At 30.7% G+C, this 13,860-nt stretch overlaps 4 protein-coding genes across 7 annotated transcripts; 1 reads left to right on the top strand and 3 right to left on the bottom strand.

The window, feature by feature from the left end:
- The first annotated feature begins 82 nt into the window (after positions 1-82).
- LOC103482572 (GEM-like protein 4) lies at positions 83-2,458 on the top strand. Of its 4 annotated transcripts, none has more exons than XM_008438800.3 (4): positions 83-577; positions 650-730; positions 859-1,133; positions 1,979-2,458. In XM_008438800.3, exons 1-4 carry the CDS (start codon positions 475-477, stop codon positions 2,183-2,185), a joined length of 666 nt encoding a protein of 221 aa, XP_008437022.1. In that variant the 5' UTR covers positions 83-474; the 3' UTR covers positions 2,186-2,458. The 4 variants fall into 4 exon arrangements, with proteins under 4 accessions (XP_008437022.1, XP_008437047.2, XP_008437039.2 ...); XM_008438825.3 differs by lacking the exon at positions 1,979-2,458 and adding an exon at positions 1,273-1,544 and having other exon boundaries at positions 133-577; positions 895-1,133; XM_008438817.3 differs by lacking the exon at positions 1,979-2,458 and adding an exon at positions 1,273-1,544 and having other exon boundaries at positions 141-577.
- Positions 2,459-3,741: 1,283 nt separating this feature from the next.
- On the bottom strand, positions 3,742-4,604 carry LOC103482596 (kunitz trypsin inhibitor 5-like). Its single transcript, XM_008438836.3, has one exon. It carries the CDS (start codon positions 4,503-4,505, stop codon positions 3,888-3,890), a length of 618 nt encoding a protein of 205 aa, XP_008437058.1. The 5' UTR covers positions 4,506-4,604; the 3' UTR covers positions 3,742-3,887.
- Positions 4,605-8,461: 3,857 nt separating this feature from the next.
- Positions 8,462-9,100, bottom strand: LOC103482604 (miraculin-like). The gene has a single exon (XM_008438849.3). The coding sequence runs from the start codon at positions 9,098-9,100 to the stop codon at positions 8,462-8,464; it is 639 nt and encodes a 212-aa protein (XP_008437071.1).
- A 3,270-nt stretch (positions 9,101-12,370) lies between these two features.
- LOC103482610 (kunitz trypsin inhibitor 5) lies at positions 12,371-13,160 on the bottom strand. The gene has a single exon (XM_008438860.3). It carries the CDS (start codon positions 13,132-13,134, stop codon positions 12,511-12,513), a length of 624 nt encoding a protein of 207 aa, XP_008437082.1. The 5' UTR covers positions 13,135-13,160; the 3' UTR covers positions 12,371-12,510.
- Between the last annotated feature and the right edge of the window lie 700 nt (positions 13,161-13,860).

Genomic DNA, 13,860 nt, shown 5'->3' with positions numbered 1-13,860 from the left:
AATATTTTGAAATGTCAAACTTAGTATTAATGTATATATTAAATAGTTTCCCGGGTGACCCACTCGTTCCTTGTCGTCTTGCTTCTGCACTATTTTCTTCCATTAATCTTCTCCTATACGAATGCAAATTTGGATCTATCAACTTCAAGATGAATTTTCTTTTATCACAAAACAATAAAAGAAAATGTTATTCAAAGTTGATGAAGTTGTTTGGGAACTTTCTGCTACCGCCTTATTATTCTAACTCCACTTGTTCGACGATCTTGTTCCAATTTTCTCTTTCCAGAAAATAGAATTTCCCGACTCACAAATTCTCCCGTTTCTTTCGATGGAAGTTACAATTCTAAGGCAGAGTTGATTTTATAAATTACAGATTGATTTTCAAACTCTTTGTCTGGTTGATCGTTCTTCTGTCGGAAGACGATTCCGGCCACTGGCCAGAATTTCGTAGCTTTCGTCGTTCGAAGCCCTACGATGAAATCTTTCGACAAAACGCCGGATAGGAACTCGTCTTTTTCTGAACCTGTCAGCTCAATCCACAGTCCTCTTTATTCCGATGGCTCTCCTTCTTCTTCCGGTAATAATCATTCTTCTCTCGATCTCCGCCGTTTTGTTCGTCTAAGATTGATGGGGTAGTCATTTTTTGCAGGTAACGATAATTCAAAATCGGGGCATAAGAAACAATTTATCAGGAAACGAGGTGGATTTGTATTTCGGGTATACGAGCATGGTAAGGATCGATAGTTTTTGCTGTAAAAATTTATTGAACACTACCTGTTTGTGGAAATGCCATCTGAAATTTATCACAATATGATATGATGGAATGAGGGTAATCTTGTGTTTGTGTGAAATCTGTAGTTAAGTTGGGGCCTAAATTCTTGGTAACTGCTAAAGGTAAATTGAGATTAGGAGCAAAAATTATACGACAAGGTGGCAGAAAGAACATATTCAAACAGGTTTTTGGAATTGTAGAAGGAGAGCAGCTTTTGAAGGCCTCTCAATGCTACTTATCAACAAGTGCAGGGCCCATTGCTGGGCTTCTTTTCATATCTACAGAGAAGGTTGCTTTCTGCAGTGAGCAAAGTATCACTTTCTCTTCACCAACTGGAGAATTGCTCAAAACACCTTATAAGGTAATCTTTTTGCACTTAAGCATCCCACTCAGGGTCAGAAAGATGAAAAACATTTCTTCTGTTAGACACGTAGAAGATTGCACACAAGTCGAGTTTGATTTGATTTGACCTCATATATAACATAAAGTTCTGGTTTCAGAAAATGGAAGTCAAAGATTTTAGGTGGGGAAAGGAAGATACACATACAGATGCTGAAAATTTTGGCTGGTCTTTTTATATAAAAGATCACCAACTTTTCGTTGGGAGAAAGTGATTGAACTAGCTGAAAAGTGTCTAGGTGAAAGCTATGATGTAACTATCATATGTGCTTAGTTCTTATCGAGAATTTTGATAAAGGCTTGGGGTCTAGGACCAAGATTGTAATTTCGAACTATATAATCTGTGAAAGTTTAAACATCATGCGATTCAAAACTTCCATGAGATGCAAAATATTACAAGCTAACCTTTTAAGATATATAATACTTCCAAATTAAAGGGGTATATTAAGACCCCTGCTTTGCAGTCTGATGACTTTGGCCCTCCTTACATAAAGGTGTATTTAAATAAAGTTCTTTCTTGAGAGTAATTTAAAACTCCACAATCTTTCTTTGTATTGAAAGCAAAAAAGAAAAAGAGTTTTAACTTTCAAAAAGCTGAGAAGGATCTCTCTAGCACTAAACTAGCACTTTTCCCAACCTATTAGGGCATGTTTACTCTTGTAAGGGCATGTTTACTCTTGTTAGGCCCAAAATCACTAAAAAATGAAATGCATGACGAAAGGGATCCTAGTCATTCAAAATCACTTCCAAACATGCCATTCATATCTTTTAAAGATGAAAATGACAGTGGTGTGTGATTTTCTACAGGTTTTGATACCATTAAAGAAGATCAGAAAAGCCAATCAAAGTGAGAATGTCAATGATCCAACAAAAAAGTACATCGAAGTGGTGACGGATGACAACTTTGATTTCTGGTTTATGGGATTTTTGAGATATGAAAAGGCATTTACAAATCTTCAGAAGGCCATTTCCATGGCTAACAGATCAATGCAACAGTCCACAGATATATCATGAAACTAACCAATTCTGGCCAAAGAAGGTGTTGCTTTTGCTTCCCATTCATAAGAGTGAGTGCTTTTTGAACTTAGGAATTTGATAGGTATTTCACATACATCTTTGAGTGTTTCTAATGGGTGTGTTGCTATATCTTATGACTGTTGTTTAAGTTTAGTTTCCCCACATCCCTGTGTATCTAATTGGGCTTGATTGAAATATGTAAAATATTTTATTTGCTCTCAAATTGTATTTTACTCGAAATCATTACTTATTTTTGTTATTTTCTTTTAATTTTACATCTTATCCGTTGGTTAATCACTGGCAAATTTAGCATGAGCCTCCGAACTTGAACTCTCTCAAGTTAGTCCAGTGGTAAATGCATGCTCCAACCCTCACGAGGTTTAAAACATTTTTCTTTTGATAAAGATATATGATTGGGTGAAGATGCACTAACAAACCAATTCGTTTGTTGATGAATATATATCTTTAGTCTTTAATATATACATTTATATCGATATTTTCCTAGAGCTTCTAACTTACAAAAATGGCCAGTTTATTTTTAGTAGCTAAAAAGTACATTATCGAGTCTATATATATTTACGTTAGATCCACAAATAGATCGTAGAAACTTTCATAATCATATATGTATTTAACTAATCTTGAATTTAACAAAGTTGATTGTGTATTACTTCTTTCTAATATTTTCCTCACATTTGTGGGATCATTCTGAAATATGCTTTCTTAAAGATCTATGGTTTGTGGCCATGCATTAGAAAGAGTTAAAGAATTGTTTTTGTCATTTTCAAAACGAAGCAAAAAATACTTTCAATCATTTGGATTTAGATGGTCTAATAGTTTTTCACTAATACTATCGAATAATTAGAAATAAAATAAATTTTTAATTTAAAAATTAAATTTTTTAGATAATTATCTTATAACAAACAAGTTTTAATTAGGTAGTTAAGAATTTCAACCTCAAATTCATAGGAGATATATATAAATACTAATTAATATTGAAATATATATATACTAATTAATATAGAAATTTATTCAACATTAAAGTCATGTTTATCGATCCATAATGAAATCATAAAAAGATTTTATTGATGGATCAATCGAATGGGTTAGAATCGCAAAATTAATTTAATTGATCATTGTTTACATAGAATTAAAAATATATATATATATCACAATTACTAATAGTATTATCTTTACAACTGAGCATAACTTACAAGATTTGTCTAGCTTTATAATAACAATAACTGTAACAACAATAATAACAACAACTATAATAATATAATAAAAGTAATGCCAACAACCAGTAGATTTCACTTCGAAATAGACCCCAAATCTCATTACTTTAATACAATATCATTTCAATTTAACATTCATTTATTACCTATACGCAATTTTATTTTCGATCTTTGAGTAAACTCATATTCAGTGAATACAAATCCAACCTAAAAGTTTGACTTTTTATATTTAGAGAAAGCAATAATAATAATAGTAATAAGTACGAAAAGAAGACGTACTTTGATTTTGAGAAACTGAGGTGAAAACAGCTTACACGAAAATAATCAAATAAAGTATTTTATTCTTCTAATAATAATAAACAAACAATAACCATATCTTTTATTTAATTATGATAAAACTCTTATACATGAATTAAACACAAATTACTTCATAAACTCATTCACTTTAATTTTTGAATTTTCTTCAATTAAACTTTCTTGAACATAACAGGGAATGGCGTATCGCTCAAAGCCAAAGCCCTTTTTCCATTCTTGAAGAAGATTCCAATATCTCTACACATAACTTTACAGAAATTACAAACAGTCGGACAGAACACCAATTTGTAATCCTTACCGTGCTTCTCAATTTTGAACCAATTATCCACCGTCTCCACTCCCGGATTTCCCCTGCTTCCGCCGATCGTCACGAACCATTGTCCCGTCGATTCGTCGAATTTGTCCAATTTCCACACCGTCGATGTCACGCAGATCGTACTCGCATCGAATTGCACATTCAAATCGGTTGAAACTCGAACCACTCCTTTTTTAGGGTTTACAGGATGGAATGTTGTTGGAAATCCGTTCATTAATTCGAATTGTTCTTGAACGACGTTGACTGGACATATCTCCGATTGGAGGTTGCCTAGAGTTAGGCCGCCGCCTCTGCCGCGGAAAACAGGGAGGATGTAGTAGTTGACGCCGGCTCGGAGCTTCTTGCCGTCGATGTCGAGGACGGCCTCCGGTGAAGCGTCGGCTGTGGAGAAGCGGAGCTCGGTTGAGGCAAGGAGAATGAAAATAAAATAGAATATTCCGAAATTCTTCGTCATTTTTCTTTTGAATGTGGACTTTGTTTTGTTTGGATGCTTAATTTGATTGGGAAAGTTTTTGTATTTATAGGAGAGCGAGCGAGAGTCGAAATTGCTCACTATTTTCTCTCCTTATCTTAGATGCATCGTTTTCCAACCCGCCGCCATGACGTGGCGGTACATTTGCATGAGTTTGATATTCACATTGCAAAAATAAGCCTTGAAAATATAGAAAAGAAAAAAGTCCCATAAGCTCAAAACCATCATAGTTAGACTTCGACGAAAATATACAATTTCTACGACAAAAGATTTAGCGAACTATTCTTATTTAAATTTTGTTTATGACAATAGTAGGAAGAATTACGAATACAACTCAAATAATATAAAATTACTTGTACTATAAATTTAATTTTCTATTCTATATTATAAATATTGGTTGTTAGATTGTATGAAATATCAATATTTCATTAATGATTCATTGATAATAATGACAGATTACAGCCCTATATATAACCATATTAAAACACACTAAAGGAAAGAATATACAAGAATAATATAATATTTCCTAAGAATAATATTTCCTAAAAATACTCTAATTATGTCAATATTGGTGTTTTAATTTTTTTTATTCCGTAAATGCGTGGGTCAGTCTACGCGCACTTCAACTAACTTAACTTACGTGACAATTTGTTTGACTCTAAGATATTGGAAAATTAGTTACTAGATAAGAGATATCGTAAATTCAACTCATGACCTCTTAGTTAGTTATTGAAACTATGTTTATCCATGTCTTAATAATGATTTAATATCAACTAAAGATTATTTTGTTGCTAATCCAAAATTCCTTTCATGTTTAGTGAGTTTTAGCAAACATTTTGATAAATAGCACAAATTTATCTAATCACAAATTCTAGAAACAACTTTCTTTTTTATGTTTTTATTATATTTAAATTATTATTTCAAACTATAAAATTTAAAATTATATTAAATAAAGATAAAAAAAAAATTAATTACAATATGTCCTCGAGTTATAAACTCAATTACTTTAAAGAAATATATACATTCTAAATTATATAAATTAAAAAATAATTATCATAGAAAATATTTTATATAAAATATATTAAAAAATAAATCAAATGATAGTTTAATCTCAAATAATATTTAATAAGCTATTTTTTATGATTTATAAATATAGTATCCTTTCAAATAATTGTTTAACTTAGAATTAAAATTTCTAATCTTCACAACTTAAAATAAAACTATGTTTTCTTGAATCTCTCCCTTTGTATTTAATTTTTTTTTTTCATAACCTATCAAATATGCATTAAATTTAAGATATATATATATATATATATATATATATATATATATATATATATATATATATATATATATATATATATTATTTGATTGGAAAAGGGAAAGAAGTTTTTATGGTAATACACATTATCTAAAATCTTTGGGGTGTTACATCATGCATGCTCAAAGTTGGCCACACATGCAAAACTCTATTGAATTCCAAAATCGTTATTAAAAAAGTTTGAATTCCAAAATCAATTAATTTTTCGATGTTCCACATTGAATTAACCGCAAACAAAAGTAATGAATTACTTTTCCTAATTCTAAATATATCTACACCAAGATATCTATCCTTACACACTAAGGAAATGGTGGAAAATAATACAAATTTTTATTATATAAAACTAGCATTCTTTTGAAAAATTATTCTATCAATATCTTTAATCTATCTCAAGTAAGGCCAAACATCGAAATTTAGTTAAAAAGCTAAAATTTATCAACTTATACGTTCTTTCAAATCTTCACAAATCTTAAACCAAATCTTACATTCTTTAACAAATTTTTTAAATCAATTTCATTATTTCGCTAATTAATATCATATCGAGTTGAAGAAGATTTGCTAAAACTATTTTTTAAGAAAGGGTACTAATTATGTTTGAACTATTCAACCATGTATGTATATATATATAAAAGTCTTAATACTAAAAATACTTTTTGAGGCTATATCGTGTTCTAAGATGAAACGTCAGATTGGTTCATAGGGATAAGTTTGTAAAGTCAAACTATTAAACTTCATGTGATTGTATTTAATATATTATATGCCTCTTTTGAATAAGCTTGAGAATTGTTGACTGTGAATCAAAGGGCTTTATTTATTTATTTATTTATTTTATGTGAATCAAAATTAAATTAAAAACAAACCTGTGAAGTGAACCAAATGCTTTTAATTTCCTTCTTCTCTACGTTTTCTTAATTTAAATAAATGAAATTTCCGACGACTTCTTTTTCCCTTATTTTTAAAAACCGTATTAGTTTGAAAAATGAGATACAATCTATATATATATATTTAATAGTTTATCCAATCTGATGAGACAGATGGCTTCACGATAATATAAAAGAAATAAGTTTTATATTAAATAGTTTATCCAATATTGATAGTTTGAAATAGAATGCTTTACAACTAGCATCATTAGATAACTAATGGTTAACACGATCGACCAAAAAATCGAGCCGCTAATCAAATCAAAGATGGTCGGTTGAAGGGATAAAGAGGTTTTTTTTTCTGTCGAAAAAATCTAAAACGACAACAACATCGTTAAAATGATTATTCGGAAGGCTTTAAACCGATCAATTGGTTGGTTAGATTGTACGCTTTCATGGTCGGGTTTGTTTGAAAGGCTCTTGAAACCCTTCCTACTATGTCTTTGATCATGGAATAGATTTTCAACGGCTTTCTTTAAACATTTGCTAAACCAACCATAGTTGATTTATAGAATAATTTGATTGGAAAATCTATGATTATTCATCTTCTAAAAGAAACAAAGTTTTAGTTACATGAAAACTTTTCTAAACAAATAGTCAAAATTTGAGAGTAAGATCATTTATTTTATTTTGTTTTAAGTCTACGAGAATTTGCAATAAAATATTTGGTCGTATATTCTTTATCTTTCTAAAAAAAAAATTGAGTAAATTTATTTCATTTTCAAGCGATATTGTTTGAAAAAATATGTGTATATCTAAATATTCCTCATTTGCTAACTTAAGATGTTAGCAAAACATCTCATAATTATTCTGCCTCTAACAAATATTACTTAAAAGAAAATGAAATCTTTAGACAATGATTAGGATGAACACTTTAAATATAATTTGACTCAGGACAACATAAATAATAGAGTAAATTGCACAATAGAGAGTCCTCTACTCAATTTCCTTTTCATTCTTTTAAATCATTGTAAAATATACAAAATGCATATGCTGATCCTCTCCTCTGGATCCCACCGAAATAAAATCCAAACCAAACAAACACACCCACCATAGCCCTCGAGGTGCATTTTGAGAAGTGCTATCATTTTAATTTTCGAATACTCATTACCCAACTTTTTAATTCTATTAGTGTGTTTATAACCAAATTAGAATCATTTCGGTGCCTCAAAGAACAATTATATGTGTCTCAAAAAGTTCTTATTACCCGACACGGCGTCTTTCGTGTTTCATCAAAGATCAAAAGCATAGTACTAGGTTCCACTTTTTTCCCATTTCTTAGACGTACCCAAGTGAGAGTTACAAATACACACCTCAAACTTTCAATAGCAATAATAAAACCTAAACTTCTAAAACCAAAGTGTTCTAGGACTCTCATGTAAACATTGGACCAAGAAATGATAAAATTTAAATTCAAAATCGTATACAAGCAACTCAAAGTTTGAACATCCAATTTTAAAATTTAAAAGTTTAAGGATATAATTACAATTATCACCGTATTTCAAAATTGTTTGTTGTGATTTGTCCTATCAGGTTTAATATCCATTTTTTAAAAAAAAAATACAAAATAACCAGAGATATTTTATTTATTTCACGAAATTAAGTCGTGATTTATTATTACAATAGAAATTGAGAATTGGATGAAATTTCAAGACAGATCACCCAAAACCCAACCTCTTGATCACATCCTTGCAAATTCATTCATAAACTTTCTTGAAGATAACGGGAAATGGCGTATCGCTCAGAACAAGACCCCTTATCCCATTGTTCTCAAATATACCAATATCTTTGCACATTACTTTGCAATACTTACACACTCTTGGACAATACACCAACTTGTAATTACCCTTCCCATATTTCTCTATTTTGAACCAATTTTCTGTCGTCTCTCGCCCCGGATTCCCTTTCGTTCCGCCAATCGTCACGAAATATTGCCTCAAATATCGATCAAATGTTCCTAATTTCCACACCGTCGATTTCCTACACCTCGTAGTCGCATCAAATTCGATGTTCAAATCGGTGGAGACTCGAACCACACCCTTTTTAGGGTTTATTGGTAAAAATGTCGTGGGATCACCATCGGATTGTTCATAACGCTCCTGGACGACGTTGATACCACATCTATCGTATTCTTTTCGGATATTGCCGATGGCTAAACCGCCACCACCGCTGCCTTCAAATGCTGGGAGGATGTAGTACTTGTTGCTGACTCTGAGCTTCTTTCCATCGGTGTCGAGGACGGCATCCGGTGAGGCATCAGCTCTGCAGAAGCGTAGCTCAGATGAGGCAATGACAATGGCAATGAAAAGAAAACTGAGTAATGCAAATTTCTTCATGCTAATTTTTTTCTTTCTTGCCGATTTGGTTTTAAGTTTTCCAGTGATTTGGACTTTGGAAAATCTTTGTATTTATAGGAAATGTCAGGGTCGGAATTGGCCAATGTTTTCTCTTAATTCCCTTCTCAATTTGGTCGAATTATTTTTCCGGCGGGCGACAGCACGCTGTTGTTTATATAATTTTTATAGGTTTTATTAAAATAGGTTAGAATTCCGAATTTTCGTCTTACTTCTTAATGTTCTTATATTTATTTGGTTCTGTTCATAGACATTTTCATTATATGAGGAAAAAATTCTCAAAGCTAAGCTTGAATAAATAAGCAATTCGTTCAAGCACTAAACCCTACTGAATTATTAGACCAACATTGAAAAGTAATTGAGAGAAAATTGAAAAATAAAATTAAGTAATTATTGTTTCACTCACATGCATGATCACGAACATGAGTTGGCAAACAAAAAAAACTCTAAATGGTGAAGGGTTAGACTGAGTATTTTCGTGAGACTGGTTGATGTACGTATAATTAGCTTTTGTTTAATTTTCACTCTAAATTAAACTATTTTTTTGACCAGATATAGAATTTATTTTTATTTTGCAAATCTTTTCACCCTTTCTCACATTATCGTCTATTTTTTTTGCGTGACATTCTTTTATTAGTTCATCTGGTTAATTTATCCTTAAACTTAACTTTATCTTTGTTTAGTTCTACTATTGTTTGCTTTTTTGTATATGTTTTTAATGTTGGTTTTATATTGTAGTTTATGGCTTCAAGCTGTCAAACAATGGATCCAAAGGGAAAAAAGAAAAGAAAAAATCAACAAAGAGAAACATGTTTTTGACATGCTTGCATTTTTACGTTAATGGTTTGTTTAGATCGTTTGATGAAAAATGTTTAAAATATTTATTTTGAGTCATGGTCAAACAATCTATTTTTTTAAAAGAAAATAACAAAATCGAAAAAAGGTAATTATAAGATTTATTTCAGCACAAGATATTAAAAATGAGACATTTGAAATTTGATTGTAACATTAAAAATTCAACACTACAAAGATAATTTCTTTCGCTCTCGATTTTTATTAAAAGCCAAGCTTTTATTTAATTTCTGATCTTTTAATTTTTTCAGTTATAAACTTTCTTGAACATAACAGGGATTTGGGGCATTATCAGTCAAAGCAAGAGCCATCCTTCCATTCTTCACAAAAATTCCCACATCTTTGCACATAACTTTGCAATACTTAATTACACACCGTTGGACAATACACGAACTTGTATATATTATCGTTGTTGTACTTTTCAATTTTGAACCTATTCTCCACTGTTTCTCTCCCCGGATTTCCTTCGTTCCACCGATCGTCACCAAATATTGGTGCTGGAATTCACTTATTTTCCACACCGTCGATTTCGCGCATACCCTTGTTCGTTATTTCAAATTATTGGATGCAGTGGAAACTCGAATGACACCCTTTTTAGGGTTTATGGGCGAAAATGTCGTTGGAAGACCGTTGGAATATTCGTAAGGTACTGGGGACAACGTTGAGTGGACATTCATTACGATATTCTTGTTGAATATTTCCAAGGGCTAATCCACCGGTGTTTCTGCTGAAAAATGGGAGGATGTAGTACTGATCGCCACCTCGAAGCTTCTTTCCGTCAGTGTCGAGAACTGCGTTGGGCGAGGCGGCATTGACTCTACAGAATTGAAGTCGCTTTGTAGAGGTCACGACAATGGAAAGCAAAGACAGTAAAACAAAATTCTTCATTTTTTCTAAGGTGGATGATAATTGAGATTGTAAAAGCTCTCTATTTACAGGAGATTGAAATGAAATGCCTTAATCTCTCTCAATGAATTCTTTTGTGGAAAACTTTTCTTAACTCCCTTGCACACTCTCTAAGAAATTATTATAAATAATTGATACTTCGTTACTTCTTGTAAACGTGATAGAATATAGAATTTTAATATGTTTTTTAAATATTTTAATTTATTTTACCCAATTTATTTTTTAATTTCGAAGAAAGAAAAATAAATTAAGCAACTTTATTAATTATCAAATTGGTATTAATTAATTAATCGTGTATTTAACTAAAACTATATATCATAATTCGTTTGTAAAGAAACCCGGGGATCTACACATTGAATACAAAACAAGTTTTTGACTAAAGGCCAATAAAATTTTAATTAATTGGCTGTCAAAAACTTTTTTAACCTATCATTCGTCGAATTTCATATTAGAAATAATTTTTTAGAAAAGAGAAAAAAAGAAAGAAGAAAATTAGAAGATTTGAATACGAGATTTCTTTTAAATGTCAGTTAACCCAAGTCGATGTTAAGAAATATCGAACTTTTTAACGTTTGTACAGCTTAATTATATAGAGTTGGTTTGTATGATTTTTACTATTAACGCCTCTTAAAAGTCCAACGTTTAATGTTTAAAAATAAAAAATTTTGAAAAAGTGAAAGGTGCAATGTGTTCCGGAAATTAAAAAATGTAAAAGCTAATGCTTTAAAATAAAAATAAATTAGTTTTCCTCATTTCAAATTATTAGAGTTAAACTATTTGCCTTCGTGTGATTGCATTTACTACTCTTTTAGCCTTGCACACGATGTATGTATTTACACGTTTTAGAAAAAAAACTACTAAAAGATAAAAATCTGTTATACTTGATATTTTTATAAGGGTAAATATTTTGTTAATTTTGCAGACACTTGATAGGATTTTATCGATCACGATAACATTGATAGACAATAATAAACACTAATAGAAGTTTGTCTATATAAAGTCTAAAGTTATATTTTATAAATATTTTTAACAAGTTTTGTCATTTATAATAATTTCTTACTCTTAATAATAAACCACAAATGACTTTACCTTCTTTAAATAACGAGAGTTGTTTCTATCCGTGGTTTAAAATGTTGATGTCGACGAAAATATTGAGATCTCAATTTTATGGAAAAACTATCGATAAAATATTGACTTCGATAGATATTATGGAAGAATTAGTAAAAAAATAAAAAAAAAAAATAAATATAAATTAGCCCGATAAATATTTTATGATTTCAAATGACTATTATTTATATTAGTAGTACTTTGATGATTAAGTTTTATGTATCGTAGATTTTTCTACGTTATAATGGAAATATCGATTTATTCCTTTGTATCGATGTCAAATCAATAGAAATATGAAAATACCGACATCTTACTATATTTTTTAAATAGTTTTGATTTTTTTTGTTATTTATAACAATTTTCTAATAATATATATATATATATATATATATATATATATATATATAATAACTAAACTTTTATTTCGATAAAGAGGATTACAACAATTTATTTATTATTACATTGGATACATAATAGAGAGAAATTTTAGTCCTTAATTTCCCTCTCATCATCATGATTCATCAGCTTCAAGTTCGAACTTTCTTGAACATAACAGGGAATGGAGCATCATTCAAAGCAAAAATCCTTCTTCCATTCTTGTAAAATAATCCCACATCTTTGCACATCACTTTGCAATACTTACAAACTGTTGGACAATACACGAACTTATAGTTCTTACCATGCTTCTCCACTTTGAACCAATTTCCGATCGTTTCCCGCCCCGGATTCCCTTTCGTTCCGCCCATCGTCACAAAATACTGCTTCAAGTATTGATCAAACTTACCTACTTTCCACACGGTCGATATTCCACACCTAGTGCTCGCCTCGAATTCGATGTTCAAATCGGTAGAAACTCGGACCACACCTTTCTTAGGGTTTACGGGGGAAAACGTCGCCGGAAGACCGTCTAAATAATCGTAAGATTCGGGGAGGATGTTGATGGGACATTTTTCGTATCCGTAGATACCGCCGATGCTTAATCCGCCACTGTTTCTGCTGTAAACTGAGAGAATGTAATATTGATCACCGGCTCGAAGCTTCTTTCCATCGGTGTCGAGGACTGCATCGGGGGAGGCGTCCGCTCGGCAGAAGCGTACCTCAGATGAGGCAATGACAATGAAAAGAAAACACAGTAATGCAAAGTTTTTCATTTTGGTGAGTTCTTTTTTCTTATGGGGATGATGAAATTGGGATTGAAAAAGTTGTCTATTTATAGGAAATTATTAGAGAAATAGAGATTGAAATTGCTCGCTGTTTTTGTTTCTCATTGTATTGTTTTCCCGGCGGGCGCCAATTAGCCGCCAACAGGCTATTATTAACGTATATTTAAACATATAATATAACGAAAATGAATAAATTTTTCTATGGTTAAAGTTTATGATTTTTTTTAATATATGAATTTAGATTTTAATGTTTCGAGAGTTTTGTGGTAAGTAGTATGTTAATATAGTTTTGTTATAAATAGTTTCTGTTTCTAATGTAAATTATTTTAGTTTGAGTTATAATGATAGGTGTTTGGTGGTTTATGTTTTTATAATAAATATATATTTTTCTTTTTTCAATTCTTTATAAAAGTGTAATATTTGGTGGGTATCAAATGTGGACCAAGTTTAGATCATATATCAAGTAACTATTAGGAAGATATCAAGTGTATAAAAGTGGAAATCAATAGCATGTCGAGTGGATATCAATAGTGTGTCGAGTGTATTAAATATGTATTGGTGATATATCAAGTGTATATACGATCCGTGTTACGTAAGTTGAATTTTGTAAACTTATTTTGTTAGACATGATTCTATGATTCTTTTTCGTTTACATATGTAGCTGAATAATTGCGTAAGATCACCGGCAATTTTGCACATTTCACTAATCAAGAT

This window comes from Cucumis melo, chromosome 12 (genome assembly GCF_025177605.1).
Source record: "Cucumis melo cultivar AY chromosome 12, USDA_Cmelo_AY_1.0, whole genome shotgun sequence".
NCBI lineage: Eukaryota > Viridiplantae > Streptophyta > Magnoliopsida > Cucurbitales > Cucurbitaceae > Cucumis > Cucumis melo.
Note: the sequence above shows the minus strand (reverse complement) of the source record. Positions and strands in the feature narration are given on the sequence as shown.